This window comes from Crinia signifera, chromosome 7, assembly GCF_055691185.1.
Source record: "Crinia signifera chromosome 7, ASM5569118v1, whole genome shotgun sequence".
Classification (NCBI taxonomy): domain Eukaryota; kingdom Metazoa; phylum Chordata; class Amphibia; order Anura; family Myobatrachidae; genus Crinia; species Crinia signifera.
The window spans coordinates 103,011,589-103,029,323 of NC_139223.1; the positions used below are offsets into that span (position 1 = coordinate 103,011,589).

Sequence of the window (17,735 nt, forward strand, 5' to 3'; positions counted from 1 at the left end):
CGGCTTCCAGAAAGCTGAAAGGATGTGTAATATTATAAACCCAGCAACACTCATACCAGGTGTGCCCTCCAAGTTGATGCTGAGGTTGCTGGAATGGTGGAATTTAGGGCCTTTTCTAGTTCACTCTTTCTGGACAAAACCATGTGCACTGCAGGGGGGCAGATGTAAAATGTGCAGAGAGAATTAGATTTGGGTGGGGTTTTACTTCAAAGTGAGATCTATATTGCAGTGTAAAAAATAAAGCAGCCAGTATTTACCCTTGCCCAAATCTAATTCTCTCGGCACATTTACATCTGCCCCCTGCAGTGCACATGGTTTTGTCCATCTAAGAAGGATTTTGTCAGAGTGAACTAGAATAAGGCCCAAAGTCTGTCCTTGTCAGAGGGCAATGCATACCCACCTGCCTTACTGGAATCACCCCATCCCTGTCTGGCTTTCCATAAGGGACGTGAAGGGTGCAAAGTGGACATGCACAAGCAATTTCTTGGTTTTCTAAAATGGTTGTCTCTGTTGTGTCTGGTGTGTCATGCTTCCCTGCCCCTCCTTGTAGACTACTGGCATCAGCCGTCTCCTCTAACTGGGAGTTCCCATAGTTCCTCCTTAACTGGGCTTGTCTCTGGCACATATTTATCTGGTAGGCGACTGAGGTCAGCATTACATTGGGTTCACTTTCAGGATTCTTAAGTGAGATTAAAACAGGGTACAGGTTAATAGAATTTTTCAGGTGGTAATAAGGAGTTGTTCCAGAGCATGGTGGACACACTAAATGAGTTACCTACCCCGGTACATTTTACCTCTACAGTATGAACACCATGAACTTTTTGGACGTGAGAGTGTTGAAAAATGGGGCATTCCTTGATTTTACACTTTACAAGAAACCAAAAGATTGGAAAACACTTCTGTGGGCCACCAATACCAACACTTTAGAGCAACAACAAAGACGATAATTGCAGCCACCTGCGCTCATACAAAAAGTTGCAGCTGGAAGAAACTAAAATTTGGGATACCAGACCCAAAATTTACAGATATTGAAGAAAAGAGAATTGATCTTCACAGCACTATTTCCAGGATCTATCCAATTCTCTTACTCAAGGGGAATACTCCATCCAGAGTGTCCAACCATGGGAAAGAAAAAAGAGAATAATTGTGTTTAATATACAGAGGTTTCTTATTCTGGTTCACATGTGCCGCATCTGAAAAAACTTTCGATTTTATCTGATTTCCAACCTTAGGTATGTTGATGGCACTTCTCACAACCATATTCTCACAACCATATTCTTTATATTTTCAGCTTTTTTGTAAATAAAGTTCGGGTGTGGGTCCTATATGTTTTTTTCAAAAGCGGATCACTGCTCAAAATATTCCAATGTTTGCTGACTATACCTTCAATTTGCTTATGTTAGGTGCTGAATTTTGTTATAAATGGGACACCTCGATATTCCTCCTTTTTTCTTTTCTATGGTTTTATTTATAGTTTCCATTCTGTTCAGATCTGCACCCTCTTTCTGTGCATTTTCTACAATCTCCAGATCATAACCTTTCGAGATGATTTGATTCTTCATTATGTTAGCCTGTTCGTTATATGTTGCTAGATCTGTACAATTTCTTCGTATACGAAAAAATTTACTCTTCAGGACACTTTTTTTCCAATTGGTGTGATGATTCCTATCAAATGGAATATATATACAGAGAAGCCGGAAGGTGGAAGTTAGTTTTCAGGAGAAAGAACATACGATATGGAGTCTGTAATTGCGGCATTAATACGGAGGCATAGTGATTATTTCTTCAAGATTCTGAAGGTTGGAGTTATGTATGTGTTTTATAATAGAAATGTGAAAGGTGTTTTTTAATGGAAATACAGGTCGAGTATCCCGTATCCGAATATCCGTTATCCGAATTATTCCGAAATACGGACATTCCAGAAAGTGAAAAAAAAATTTTTTTTTTGCTAAAAACTCACTGGGGACATATGTAACAGCATCACTGGGGACATGATATGTAACTGGCACTATATATGTGCAAGACAATGATTGCTTGGCATTCAAATTCAGTGCTGAGATAGTACAAACATTTTGTTTCACGTTTTGAAACCTTGTTTTTTGAACAATTAAAATATGTTTGTGTGTATTTTATGTGGTAATAAAATATATTTGTGTGTATATTATGTGTTTATACAGCATAAATGCAAGATACTTCAAAATACATCATTGAAATATTAAAATATTCCGAAATACGGAATAATCCGTTATCCAAAATTCTCCTGGTCCCGAGCATTTTGGATACGGGATACTCAACCTGTATGTATAAATTGTATGTGTATGATATGCTTGGGAGTTTTATTGGATGCCATGTTTTAGTAATTACTCAGTGAAGTGAGGTATAAATACCCCCCTGGGGACTAATAGTTTTATGCTACACCCTGAGGAAGAACTCAGGTTTGATATGTATTTAAAAAAAAAAAAAAAGACTTTGTATTTGGGACTTCCACTTCATTCTATTATTTCCATCTGTGGACTGGCTGTATCGTCGGACTTTCTTCATTCCGGATGAGGATTTGAGGACACAGCCTTTTTGAAGTGTATTATTCCCATTTTAAAGTGAATAAATCTACTTGTGTACCTTTGGAATCTTTGGAACAACTTCATGTGTCCTGGTGAAAACGTTGAATAAAGAAACCTTTTGATGAAAATAGGGACTGTTCCCGAGGTGAGTTTTTGTCCAAATGATGTGTTGCTGAAATTTATGAAAGATACCTTTTTATGTGAACATCTCCTAGTACGACTAGGTGAGTCCTACCAAGGTAGCCTGTGTGAACAGGAATAAGAAACCCCTGTATATTTAACACAAGGTTTCTTTTTTTTTTTTTTCTTTCCCATGGTTGGAGACTCTGGATGGAGTATTCCCCCTGAGTAAGAGAATCTGATAGATCCTGGAAATAGCACTGTGAAGATCAATTCTCTTTTTTGAAATACCAACACTTGTTTAGCATCAAATGAACTAATTAGTTATAATTTCTATCTCAACCTTATAAATCAGTTTTTTTCCACTTATACGATTTAAAGCCGATTTATCCTCTTTGATGTGCGCTCCATCCAAATCTACAATTTCCCCAACCAAGATGGCCGTTTCAGGGCTTTGACACGCACTTATTAATCCATATGTAGAGCTTGGATGCTGCCCTGTACTATAGCGCCGGGATGGTATTAGAGGGCGGTATTCATTTGCCCTATACCGATTGGGCGCCTGAAGCGACTTATTCTGAGCAGAGACTGCCTATCGCGTCATGAGATGACGAGGGAGGGCAGTGTCTGCGGACTCTACACTGATTGGCGGAGGGAATTGCTGACGCGCGCGAGGTGACCCGGTGGCAGTGGGGATGCGTTCCAAGTAATTCGCAATGTGCTTTATAGATGGATATAACTGTTTGTGAAGTTTTATATTTGTTTGTAGTACTTTGATAGCACTTCCTGCCCTAATTGATAATTGATTGCTTTAGCTGGGTACATAAGGGCTGTACACCTGCTGTCTCCTGTGCCCCTGGTGTCTTGTCTTGAAGAATGGCACATAAATGCCCGAAACGTCGACATAACGTATGACTCCGTTCCGGCATGCCGTTTGCCAAGATGGGGATGCGCGAGTGTCTCCCATGCATGCACATTTTTTTTTTTTTCTTGAGGATTGAATGCAACTAAATTATTTGGACTTATGTTTTAAACTTGTTAAATAAAGTGTTTTGAAGTCGTTGCTCTTAAACCTAATGCCTCGCAAGAGACTAATCTGTGTTTGCACTGGCAGCCTAACTTCCTATGCATTGCTTGGGCGTGGCATTTCGGGAGCTAAGCCACGGCCATTTTTGCATGGTATCGGCTGTTTGTCTTAGCAGAACACATTTTTGGGTTCTTTGCCTCTGATTGGTTGGCCATCACTTTTTTTTTTACTGCAAAATAGTTCAAAATGATAAATTCTCACCTTACTATAAAATGTACAAATGCCATGGTCACACCTTTTTTTGGTCTCTAAAGGCCCATACACACTGGGTGACTTTGACCTGAAAGCCGCTCAAAACAGCCTGTTTGATCGGCTTTCAGCTCAAACCCGGCCAGTGTGTATGCCCCAGCGATGAGCTCTGCTGCGCGCTCCTGCATCATCACCGGGAAAGCCATTCATCTGCTGGTTATACCAGCAGATGAGCGGCGTTGAGGACGGCTTTGCATAGCTCTGTGCTATGCAATGCCGTCCTCCCTCCTCCGTCGGCGCCGGACAGGGGGAAAGCAGCTCAGTGTGTATGCACTTAGCAGCTTTCCCTGCAGCGGTGATTGACGTCATCGCTGTCCATACACGCTGGGCATAGTTGCCCAGTGTGTATGGACCGTTAGTGTCTGGTTAATTTTTTTTCATTCAAATTTTGTATTTTTTCTAAAGATATGTGTGTGATCAAGAACATTTAAGAACCCATTAACTTGTGATTCAAGACATGCTGTGCTTAAAAATGGGCATAGCTTCTACTTGTACTTGCCATAAGTGTTTATTAATTATAATAATTTTAAAGAACATTTGCTGAGTGTATACCGATTAAAGTATATTTTGGTTTTGTAGATTCATTACAATATGTTGACCAGCCATGTATTTATAATGAAGCATATGTAAACTTTTTGCTTTATTTATTCCAATTCACCTTTTTAATTAACTTTTTTTTTCTTTTTTTTTAAATAGAAGATAAAGCTTCCCCAAAAAGTGTCCAGACTATTTCCAGCATATGAACTGTATCTGTATGGTGAAGGTATTTATGCAGAAGAAAACAAAAATCTTTCATTAAGTGGAATTCCAATTTTGTTTCTTCCTGGGAATGCTGGTAGTTACAAGCAAGGTATGTATATAGAGATAATGTCTTTTTTTTTTTTCAATGCAAACAAAATAAAATTTAATAACTAAAATACTCGTTGGGGTAGACGGTGTAAACATTTCAACATTACTACACATTAAATACACACGTAATTAGGGTTAAATTGTAGTAAAAGTAAGGGAGACAAATGAGGTCCTAAGCAAATCAAACATGACACTTAGGATAATTAGAAAAGTGATAGAATTCTACTTCAAAGGGATTTCCCTTTGAAGCTGGATTCTACCAATTCCCCCATTAGCAAACCACTTGCTGGTCCATACAAGAGACGCGTAGCTCCCGCGTTCGGGCGTACACCACCGCCTCTGATCGGTGCTGCTTTCTGTCTCTGATCGATGAGGCTGTGGACCATCCGTGCACGGGAGCGTACGCTCATATGAACGCCACTCCCCATTGTCGGTTGCTGTGGGCGGACTCAAGCTCTCCTGAGAGAATGCGGGATTTGCTAGGAAGGACCGTACGCACGACGGGTTTTTGATTCAACATTTTTTTATTGTTTTCGAATATATGCAAATATGTAATAAAATGAAATGTGGAATACATCACACGACACTGATATACATGGAGACAATAAAGAACATATGTGTCAACCGCGTCTAGTCATCCTCTTATTAACACATGTAACAATTTTTGAGAAGGGAAAAAAAAAGTTAACGATGCTGGGGGGGTCGTAAGCATGGGACAAAGCCCCCTTGATATTAGTATAACCACGTTAGGAATATATTTCCTTGATATAACTTTAAGGAACAAAAAATATTACAAAACAATAACCCAACATTTGTAACATTAAACAAGACAGGACAGACAGGGTAAGGACAAAGACTTGTCATTCACAATTTGCTCCGAGCAGGTTGCAGCAACACATTCAAAGTACGAGACTCTTATGTTGGTCTCGTATGTTATACAAAGTAAGCTTTCCTTTAGTATTAAGTAAAAATTCCTAACCAACTTAAATTATGGTAGTTCCATAAAATGGAATTTGTGGTCTAATGGCCGGGTCTAAGGATTCAACGTAGGGGGCTCCATTTCTGGAGTAGTTTGGATGACAGTTTTGTTGGGTCTGCCATTGCCGTTCGTATGTCATAGAGAAGTATTTGAAATTATTTATCCTTAAGTTCAGTGATGGTGGGGGCTGATGAAAGGATCCAGTGTATGAGTATTATTTTTTTTGCTACTGTTAAGATAGTGATGAGTAATGGGGTTATTAATTTAGGTCTTGGACCGAGGTTCCAAAGTTCAAACAGAGGCATGCCATGGGGTCAGGGGATAGTTTTATAGACAGTATGCTGCTTATCATATTCAGTACATTTCTCCAGAACCTCAATATCTTGTTACACACCCAGAAACAATGGAAGTATCTCGCATTCGCCATTCTGCATTTACAGCATTCATCTGTAGCCTCCTGAGACATATATTTGGTTTGTGCAGGGGCGTAATATAGGCGGTGTATGACTTTAAAGTGGACCTCTTGAATGTAGGTAGACTGCAGTATTTTCATGATCGAATATTATTTCGAAAGAATCATCTCCATCGAGGTGATTTCTGGAATGTCTTCATTCCATTTGGAAATAATAATATTGGGTCGTGACAGGTATAGTGAGGAGTAAGTCATATACAAGTGAAGTTTTGATAATTTTGGGATAATCCAAATGGGGCTCATAGGATCATACAGGAGTGAGGATGTGATGGAGGGAATCATAGGGGTAACATACTGTCTAACTTGGAGATACATGATGAAGTGTGAGTTTGGGAGGTCATATCTATTTCTCTTACATTCTTATGGGATACAGGGAAGTCGATCAAGACGATGGGGAAAAGAGGGTATCCGCAGGAGACAGGCACATATAAAACTTTATACCGGGTGTACTGGCTCCTCCCCTCTGCTCCCCTCCCATCTAGCCAGTTTAAGAAAATGTGCCTCAGGAGAAGCATGCAGCAGGAAGAGCTCCAGAGAGTTTTTCTTTTATTATTTTGGGACTGCTGTTTTGGACTCAACAGCAGTCCTGCATCATGGGAGACTGGGGGAAGGGTTCAGCTGCAGGCCACTTCATGGTACCGAGCTGTCCCTGCCACAGGACCACTGTCCTGCGTGGGTGATGTGACCGTGGGCATTGCGCAGCAGCGCGAACACCCCTGGCATGCCGCACACCCCTAGTCCAGTCTGAAGATGTCGTGTGGTGAGTACTACCCCGGGGTCCCCGGGTTTCTGTGCGGCAAGATGGCTACAGCTGTATCGGTGGTGCCCTGCACAGGGACCGCGCAGCCCCCTGCCTACACTGGGACAGGGTACTGCCTTCTGTGCTGGCCAGGGCAGTTTACTAAGGGTTGGACATTTTTCAATGTCAGTCCCAGTATAAAAATGCAGGTAAGCTCCGGCGCAATTACGCTGGGTGGAGCTTACCCAGAGCGGGACCATAGCTCTGTAAGGGCGCCAAAAACTGCTTCCTGCTTCTTCCCTCACTGCTAGAAAAAGCCATTGTACTGCTTCAGACACTCCTCAGCAGTTTGGAACAGAGGGAATCTGCTAGCAGCGACAGCATCAGGTTTTCAGCGCTTGTGTACCTTGTGCACTTGCCTGCATACACTTAACGTACTGTTAACTGTACTGTATTACCAGCTCTTACAATTGGAGAGCTAAGGTTGTGGTTTATTGGTCCCCTCCATTACCCTCTGTACACTACCCCACTGGCTTGTTAAGCTACAGACTGTTCAGATAGTACTACACATAGAAATTATCTGTGTCTTATTCACATTGTTACTGTGTTTGCTCTGTGTGTGTGGGGAGATTGTTTGTCACAATGGTGAGGAAACTTACATGTATGGTGTGCAGTGATAAGTTTGTGCCTGCTTCTTCCTCACAAGTTACTTGTGGGCCATGCATGTCCCCTCAAAGTAGTGGGGTTCCCCCACAGCTTACAGGACAGCAAAGTAGCACACAGGACAGCTCACAAGAGCCTGCCTAGGCAGCAGAGATGAAATCTATGCTGTGACTACACAGTTAGCTGCCACTGCAGCACAGACCCAGAGTGCGAAGAGAGAGCTTGCTATCCTATCTGCTGGAGTTGATATTATAACTCCTACTCCTGGGTGTCTCGTAAGAGAAGTGCACCCTCCCAAACCCCCGAGTCTGGTGCAAAGGAAGGGGAGGAGGAGGAGGATGAGGATGAAGATGAAGAAGCAGACATGGAGGGTGAGGAGCCTGATGCTTCACAGTCACTACTCCGAGGCACTGAGCCATTAATTATGGCAATCAGGGAGGTACTTGACCTTCCCTTAGCTGAGTCCTCTGAAGGGGATCCTTCTTTGCCACTCAGAAAAAGCAGCAGGTGGTTTTTCCTGAGCAGACTGACTTGGAAAATACATTTGTCAGCGTGGAAAAACCCAGAAATGAGGTTTAAAGTTGCTAAGAGATTTAAAGCCACTTTTCCCTTTGATCCTGCGGGACGGAAAGTGTGGGAGGAGCCACCTGCGGTGGATTCCTCGGTGTCTCGGTTAGCAAAAAAGATGGTGCTCCCAGTGCCAGGGTCTTCCTCTCTGAAAGACACCACGGGCAGAAAGGTTGAAAACACCCTTAAGTCGGGGCGTGGCTTGGCCGGCATTGTGAGAGGGTGCGGGGATCGGGTGCTCTGTCAATATCCTTTATATATATCCTACCCCGGGACCCCTGGATAACCTATACTTACCTCCTCTGGAATCGGAACTGCTCCTGCATTCCCTGCGCTACTTTAGGACCTCCTGGACGGTTAACAGAGACCTGGATACTCAGCAGGACCTGTTGTGATCAGTGGATCCTCACCCCTGGAAGCGGGCACCATCTTGGTTTCACCGGAGGCTCTGGCTGGGCTCGGCTGTTTCACTGGTGCCTCCTGACAGGCGATCCGGTGGGTGAGGACGCCTGGTGATTCTCCGGAAGAGTGGCGGTGGTGAGCAGGAGTCGTCTCTGACGGGGTGCGCTGCTCGGCCGCACGGAGGAGCCGGCGCCATCTTGCCTACCTGTCTCCTGGGCAGAGGTACTTCCACCGCGATACTCCTGCATACACTGGACTCAGCGGGCACCCCAGCAATATCTGAAACCTGCAAGGTGAGTTCCAAACTCTGGTGGGACGCTGATTTCTGCTATAGTTACTGGCTGCTTGCTGGACTATAATTGGGACGTGTCCTGGAGTACGAGGCCGTGTTGAGCCCCCTTTAATTATCACCTTACAGGTTCCTTCCTCGGCTGTGGTTATATTCTTTATTCCTGGCGATGTGCTAGCCATCGCCCTTCCTTTGTGGACTTGTCTTACAGCTGAAGCTTCATTTTATCAGTGCTAACAATATTCCCAGTTATTGTGGGCTATTCAAGACCATGGAACTCTCCATTTCACAAATAATTCTGGCGATCCATGCCTCTGCCAACAGACTTTTGGCCAAGTTGGAAGATATGCACTATGGTGTTCTGACCCAGGCATGTACCCCTGCTGATGTCGTGGAGGATGCGGGGAGCGTGAAGAGCGACCTGCATATCTACATTTCCTTTGGGAACTGTATCTCACCTGCACCAACTCCGGTTATGCGCTCCTTGGTGGATGCACTTGCAGAAAAATTCACTTTGGATACTGTAGTCCTCCGGATTCAAATGTCTGCCCTCTCTGATTGCTGCCCGATTTATCCCCGAGATCCTGTAGACCAATTTCTCTCTACTGTGCCCATTCATTTTCAGGGACAGGAGGACTGGCCGGACTAGAGATTTCTCCCTTTCCCTTTTCTTTATATGTTCGCTCCCTACTGTGATTTACTGTCAATTGTGCTACAGTATATTACCCTTTTCTGTTTGTTGTCCTCATTACTTTACACAGTGTTCCACTTACTGTTGATACATGCTCCCTGCCACGCATAATTCATATGATAATTCTCTTTAATTGGGGGGGGGGGGTCATTGAGGGTCATATCCTTGCAGCCCTCGACACATCCTTCTGTTAATTCTTTACAATGTCTATTCGAGGGAAGGGGGGGGGGGGAGGGTTAGTCTATATCTAGGAGGGTATAGGTAGGACTAGTTTTAGTTAGCTACTGTAGATGGTAGACTAGGGGGGGAGTTTACAGTAGGTATAGGTGTAACACGGTTATAGGGCTCCAGGTACACCTAAGTTGGGGGTGGGTAATGTAGGGTGGGGGGTTATTTGGGAGGTTTGCTTTCTGTCCTTTGGGAGGTTTTCTTTTCTTTTTTTGTTATTTTCTATTAGGATTGTGGGTTTCTTCACAATTGGACGGTGGTGTTTTTGTTTATTGTATGACACAAATTCATGGTGCTTCATGTTTTGATATGAGTTATATCCATGCAACTGTGCCTCCTCCGTTTCCAAGGACCCCGGATGGTGCCTCCGGGTACTGGTCTTACAGCGTGTTTGCCTCTATCTTGTGGGGTTGGCACTCGCCCTATATATGTCATAATTATACTTTGCAGAACTATATATGGGTACTTAATTCTACCCCTGTACATACAATATCCTTACTATTGCATACTTCCTGTACGCACCTAATGCTACAGTGCCGTCTGTAATATTATTGTTGGTTTTTTTTTCTCTTTTTTTTGAAAATTTAATAAAAACGAAGAAAACACCCTTAAGTCCATTTTTACTGCTAGTGGCGCGTGCCAACGTCAAGTTTTAGCAAGTTGTTATATGGCAAAGTCTATATTCACATGGGCCTCCCAGATTCAGGAGGGCCTCCTGGATGATATGACAGTGGTGCAGGTGTCTGAAAAATTACACCACATTCAGGACACAGCTAAGGTTCTGTGTGAGGCGCAGAAAGAGTTAGAAGCCATTAACGGCCGTAACTCAGCCATGGCGGTATCGCAGATCCCTCTGGCTCCGGCAATGGATGGCTGACGCTGACTCCAAACGAAGTGTAGAAAACCTTTCCTTCACGGGTGAACAGTTGTTTGGCAGCGATTTAGATGAGTTAATCTCAAAAGCCACGGCAGGGAAGGCCACCTTCCTTCCCTCGACCCCAAAGGCGCCCAAGTGTCCTTTTCCTATTCACACCCAGCAGTCCTTTCGGACCGGCAAATTCCGCCCAAAAGCCAGGGGTGCTTCTAATGCAGCCAGAGGCTCCCGAGGTAAATACAGGAAGCCTTCTGCTGTTGCGGCCACCACAGAGCGGCCATCCGGGGCAGCTGCAAGTAAACCTGCAGCATGTCGGTGGTGCTCCACCACTAGCTCCGATCGAGGTAGGTGCCCGACCAGCATTCTTCGGCCATGTTTGGGAAGCTTTGTGCCTCAATTCTTGGGTACGGGGTCTTATTTTGCACGGCTACAAGCTGGAGTTTGCAAAACAACCACCTCACAGGTTTTTCAAATCAGGCCTTCCAGCGTCTCCAGTGGACCGACTGGTATTGCAGCAAGCAATCCAAAAGCTGGTTTAGGCCAGAGTAATTACCCCGGTCCCTCCCCTAGAAAGGGGGCAGGGTTGTTATTCAAATTTATTTGTAGTCCCAAAACCGGACGGGTCGGTTCGCCCGATACTGAACCTAATATCCCTGAACCCATTCTTGACTGCAACCAAGTTCAAGATGAGTCCTTGCGGGCCGTGATTGCGGCACTGGAGGAAGGGGAGTTCTTGGCATCTTTGGATGTGAAGGATGCCTACCTTCACATCCCAATTTGGCCACCTCATCAAAGATTCCTGAGGTTTGCGTTACAGAACGATCACTATCAGTTCCGCGCACTGCCATTCGGCCTGTCCTCAGCCCAGCGCATATTCACCAAGGTGATGGCGGAGATGATGGTGGTTCTCGGGAAACAAGGGATCTGTGTCATACCATACTTGGACGACCTGCTTGTGAGGTTTTATAGGTGGCCTTACAGATTACCATGCAGACCCTGTCGGGTTACGGATGGCTCCTGAATTTATCAAAGTCCTCTCTGATCCCTTCCCGGAGACTCCTGTTCCTGGGGATGGTGTTGGACATGGCTCTCATGAGTGTTCCTTCCACAAGAAAAGATTGTGGCCATTCAACAGCTTGTCACAGACTTGTTGGAGAATCCCCAGGTATCGGTGCATCAGTGCATTGTACTGCTAGGAAAGATGGTGGCCTCTTTCGAGGCCCTCCAATTCGGGAGGTTTCACAGCAGGATTTTCCAGCTCGATCTCCTGAGCAAATGATCCGGTTCACATCTTCAGATGCATCGGAAGATTGTGTTGTCGTCTCCACTCCAGTGGTGGCCCACACGCCCAACATGCTGGCAGGGCGAAGGATTGGCATCCAAAATTGGGTCCTAGTAACCACGGATGCGAGCCTCCTGGGATGGGGTGCTGTAACGATGGGTCAGTCCTTCCAGGGCAAATGAACCCTCTGGGAAACACGTCTCCATATCAACAACCTGGAGTTACGTGCTGTGTATTATGCACTTCTGGAGGTGGCCCCTCTTCTAAGCGGGCATGCGGTCCACATCCAATCGGACAATGCCACTACTGTGGCATTTCTGAACAGGCAGGACGGGACCAAAAGCAGGTCCTGCATGCGAGAAGCAACAAAGATCCTGTCCTGGGCAGAGAGCCACTGTCAGGCTCTATCTGCCATTTTCATACCCGGGGTGGACAACTGGGAAGCGGACTTTCTCAGTTGCCACGAGCTTCACCCCGGGGAATGGAGTCTACACCACCAGGTGTTCAATGCTCTGGTGGCCGGTGGGGGACCCCACTGGTAGACATGATGGCATTGAGACACAATTGGAAGGTGTCCAGATACTTCTCCAGGGCGAGAGAACCACAGGCGGAGGGGGTGGACGCCCTCTCGATACCGTGGGAGTTCAGCCTGATATACATCTTCCCGCTGATCCCCCTCGTGGCTCGGGTGCTGAAGAAGATAAGGAGAGACAGAGCCGAGGTCATTCTAGTGGCTCCAGACTGGCCAAGAAGAACGTGGTATCTCGATCTTCTAAGTCTCTAAAGGTACTCGTGGCGTCTCCCTCTGCGAAGAGACCAGCTCATGCAAGGTCCGTGCGTCTTCCAGGCCTTAGAGCAGCTTCGTTTGCCGGCCTGGAGGTTGAGCGGCAGATTTTAATGGAGAAGGGATTTCACACATCTGTCATCATGACGAGTGCTAGGAAGCTGGTCACGGCAGCACATTATCACCATATTTGGAGGAAGATATGTGGGATGGTGTGAACAATGGAAGTTTGCTCCGGCGGAGTTCAAACTGGAAAGATTCCTCAGATTTTTACAGTCTGGGTTGGATCTGGGCCTACGTTTAGGCTCCTTAAAGGTGCAGGTATCAGCCCTGTCTGTCTTTTTCCAAAAGAAGCTGGCTAAGATCCCTGAAGTGCAGACGTTTCTTCAAGGTGTCTTGCACATACAGCCCGCTTTTGTAGCTGCTTCTTTTGTCCTGCTTCTAAGCAGTCTATTGCACGCTGGATCTGTGCAACCATTAAACAGGCTTATGTGGTGGCGAAGCTTCCTATGCCTGCTGGGGTGAAAGCCCATTCTACTCGTTCAGTGGGGACCTCCTGGACGGCTGCCCGAGGAGTTTCGGCCTTACAATTGTGTAGGGCCGCTACATGGTCAGGTCAACATACCTTTTGTCAAGTTTTACAAATTTGACGCTTTGGCCACTGAGGATACTCAGTTTGGGCAAGCGGTGCTGCGGCAATCTCTGCACAATCCCACCCGTTCTGATGTCTTTGGTATATCCCCATCGTCTTGAACGACTTCCCTGTATCCTATAAGAATGTAAGAGAAAATAGGATTTTAATACCTACCGGTAAATCCTTTTCTCTGAGTTCTTATGGGATACAGGGTGCCCGCCTCTGTGCGGAGTTCCTGCTTGTCTCACTCAGGTGAGCTGTGGACCACTACTGTGTCCTTCCATTGCCCTGTGTCCCTTCGGGGTCACAAGGGTAGAGGTTACCAAGGTGACCCTTTATCATTCACCTCGTGTCTCTCCTTTGCTCACGAGTGTTTGTTGTCACTTGGGTGACATTTATTTATCAAGTTGTCCCCTTTGGGACACAAATATTTTACAAATGTTGTCATTAGTTGACATATTCGTTTATGGCCCTGAGGCTTTCATGTGTTCTGTTGTCGCTAGAGTGGCCTCTGAATTGTTGAAAGTTATGTCTGGGTGTGCTGGATGAATCTCACCACTTTAAATATAACACATATTCCTCTTATATTGTTCTTCTCCTTCGGCACAGTTTACTATTTACTGGCTAGAGGGGAGGAGCCAGTACACCCAGTATAAAGTTTTATATGTGCCTGTCTCCTGCGGATACCCTCTTTTCCCCATCGTCATGAACGACTTCCCTGTATCCAATAAAAACTCAGAGAAAAGGATTTACTGGTAGGTATTAAAATCCTATTTTTTAAGGGTTTCAAATGTGAATATGTGGCCACCTGGGTCAAAGAGTTTGGATGCCAAATCTAGTCCCTTGCATTTCCGAGTCAGAAAATCAGAGCTTTGTAAAGAGTGGGTGGCCCCAGATTGGTTTGTAGGGGGAGATTTTTGGGTTCCTCTTTAATCTCTTGTTTAGTCTCAGCCAAGCTTTGTATGTTCCTCTGAAAAGTATGTGGTTGGTGATGTGGCTGGGGATTTGTCTTAAGTGGGAGTGTAGACGGGCGCTAGGGGCGACGGGGAAGAGGATAGCGTTGTCCAGATCTACGTCGGTGTAGTGGGAGGTATTCAGAAACCAATCTGAGATAGTTTTATAGCGTACAGACCAAGAATAGTACTGAATGTTTGGGATTCTGAGACCTCCATCTGATTTTGATCCCGATAATTTGGATATTGCCAATCTGGGTTTTTTTCCACACCAAAGATATCTGGACATCAGCTTATTAATATTATTATTAATAGTGTCCGTTATAATGCAGGGCATAGATTGGAGTAAGTAGAAAATTTTAGCGAAGATGATGCTTTTAAGCACCGCAGCCCTACCTAGCAGAGCTAGTTTATTCCAGCATTCAAAAGTTGAGAAGATATTTTGGAGATTAAGGGGTCAAAATTAGTCTGGAAATATTTGTGGGGGTCTCTGGTGATGGAAATACCTAGATACTTAATGTGAGAATCCTGAATATTGAATTGGGACAGCATCGGGTGGGATGCTATATCTGGGGATAAAGGAGACCTTGGAAGAAGTTCTGATTTACTTATGTTAATTTTTTAGCCAAAGGGCAATAGAGAGAGATTAGATGGCTATGGCGAAGAGTAGAGAGGAGAGGGGACACCCCTGCCTCGTTCCCCGCTGGATAGGAAATGGGGGGGGGGGGGGGGGGGGGGGGGGAGGAAGCCATTACACGCTATTTTGGAGGATGAGGAGTTATATAGTTTTTTTTTAAAAAGTGATAAAATTGTCTGGTATGCCAAATTTGGACATTGTGGAGTACAAGTGGGGCCAAAGCACAAGGTCAAAAGCTTTTTCAGCATCAATTGTTAGTATCATATTAGGGTTTTGGGAAGTAATATTGTTGTAGTAAGCTTGGGTGGCTGCCAGTACTTTTCTGACATTTCTGACAGAGTGCCGTCCCTTGATAAAGCCAGTCTGGTCCTGATGGATTATGTTTGGGAGTATTGGATTCAGTCAGTTGGCCAGGATTTTCATAAGGAGTTTGTAGTCATTGTTCAGTAAGGTTATTGGGCGGTAGAAGCCAGGTTTAGATAAGTCCCTTCCTGGTTTAGGGAGGACTTTGATTATTGCTGTGTATAAATGTGGAGGGGTGTTGGCATTAATTAAGATGTGGGTAAAGACCAAAACAAGGATGGGGGCTATCATATCTGGGAACATGCGATAAAAATCACCGGAAAATCCATCAGGACCAGGGGCCTTTGCAGCTTTGAGGGAAGAGATTGCACTCTGAACTTCCTCAAAGGTAATAGGGGAGATCAGGGACTCTGCCAGTGTCAGAAAAGTGGGGGAAAGGTAAATCTTCCCACATGGTATTTGTGGAAGAAGGTGTGACTGGATCAGGAGGGGTATTGGAAGTTGGAGGGGGTGACGAGGGGGTTGAGTATATGTCCGTATAGAAAGTAGTCATTACTTGAGAAATTTGAGCGTTGGAAGTGATAAGGGAGCCATCCGGAAGAGTTAGTGGATTAATTAACATGGGCGGGCGAGACGAATTTAAGATATTGGATAGTAGCTTCCCTGTTTTATTACCAAATCTGTGGAATTTATAGTTAGAATTAAATTGGATTTTTGCTGTTATTTCTTGGAGTAAATTGTCAAATAGGTTTTTGGCTTGGAGGTATTCAGATTTGTTCTGGGGATTCGGGAGTTGGGTGAATTTAGCATATGTTTCAGTCAAGGTTTTTTGTAGCTGTAAGTAGGACTGGGAGTGGGTCTTTTTAAGTTTGGATTCATGTGCCATTATGATGCCTCTTAGCACCGATTTGGCTGTCATCCAGAATATGGGGGGATTGGTGGCTAAGTGAGTTTTATTGTGTGAATAGAAGTCTTCCCATGCTGCCAATAATAGATCCCTGAAGGCTATGGAATGTACAAGATGACTAGGAAATCTCCAGGATTTATAAGAGGATTTTTCAGGAGATGTCCGGATCGTACATTGAGTTAGGGCATGGTCAGATATAATAATAGGATTTATCTCTACATTTTGTATCTGGGGGAGCAGGGATTGGGATACACAGATATAGTCGATACGGGAGAGGGAGTGAAGGGCCGCGGAGAGACACGTGTACTCGCGCTGGGTAGGATGGAGAGTGCGCCATATGTCTATCAGTTGGAGAGATTGTAAGAGAAAAGGAATACCAATTGTGGGAGGGTGTCTGGGTGCGTTGTTTGATCTATCTAAAGTTGTGTGAGCTGTAAGGTTGAAGTCCCCACAAAGTATCATGGGGAGGGAGGAGAAGATTGTAGATATTTTTATAAAAAGTATTTTGAGTATATATTGGGTGCATATATTGAACAAAGGACATATGTAGTATTAGCTAGTTTTAGGTGGAGAATCACGTACCTACCCTCAGGGTCCACTTGTGAGGAGAGAATTTCTATAGGTAGGGATTTGGATGCTAATATCACTTTCCCTCTGGCTTTACTGTTGAAGGGGGCTGCTGCGAGCAGTCTACATTTTAACATTTGGAGTTTTAAGGTCTCAGGGGCTAACAGGTGAGATTCTTGGATGCATAGAATGTCTAACATTTGTCTCTGGGCATACAACAGTACTGTCATGAACCTGACTTGGTTCACAGTTATTTCCTGAGGTTTCCATGCCTGTTTGTTTCCTAGCTGCTGCTGTTGCAGCTGCTCTGCATTTTCAGTGATTAGAACTCCAGTGAAGCTTCCTGAGTTCAGCACCAGTCACATGATCCCAGGTAACTCAAGGCATACTTCCTGGTTCTGTCTGCTGCTGCAAGCTGCAGACAATCAAGCAATCACCTGGAGGAATATAAGCCAGCTTCCCAGAGTCCTCCTTGCCTTGAACAACTGCTTTACCTGTTCCAGAGTTCTCCTGTGTTCAGAGGAAGTTCCCAAGGCTCTAGGATATCCAGGCTTACCTGTGTCCTTGTCTCCAGCGTTTCTCCAGCTATTGTTATTATTTTACCTGGTTCATTCCATCTCCAGAAGACTCCTGCAATACCATCCCTGCAGTCGAGTATCAGGTGTCTTGCCGAGCACCTCTCTGGCTCTTAAGCCAGCTATCACCATCAGAGACTTACACCATCTTGTCCTGATCTGTCGACAGATACTGTCTACACCACAGTCGACACTCAGCTTCTGTCGTCCTCCATTGACTAACAACATCCGTGTCATCCCGGACGTCCATCAGTTGCTGCTTCTAAGTATTGTCGCAGGATCATCTGTTGTCAACATCCCGTGTCAACTGTTTACCACAAGTG

General features: G+C 44.8%; 1 protein-coding gene across 1 annotated transcript in view; it reads left to right on the forward strand.

The window, feature by feature from the left end:
- PGAP1 (post-GPI attachment to proteins inositol deacylase 1) overlaps positions 1-17,735 on the forward strand; it is a 466,817-nt gene that overhangs the window by 11,608 nt on the left and 437,474 nt on the right. Inside the window, exon 2 of the mRNA XM_083153565.1 lies at positions 4,714-4,867. Within this exon, the coding sequence (XP_083009691.1) occupies positions 4,714-4,867 (154 nt within the window). The remainder of the gene's footprint in view (positions 1-4,713; positions 4,868-17,735) is intronic.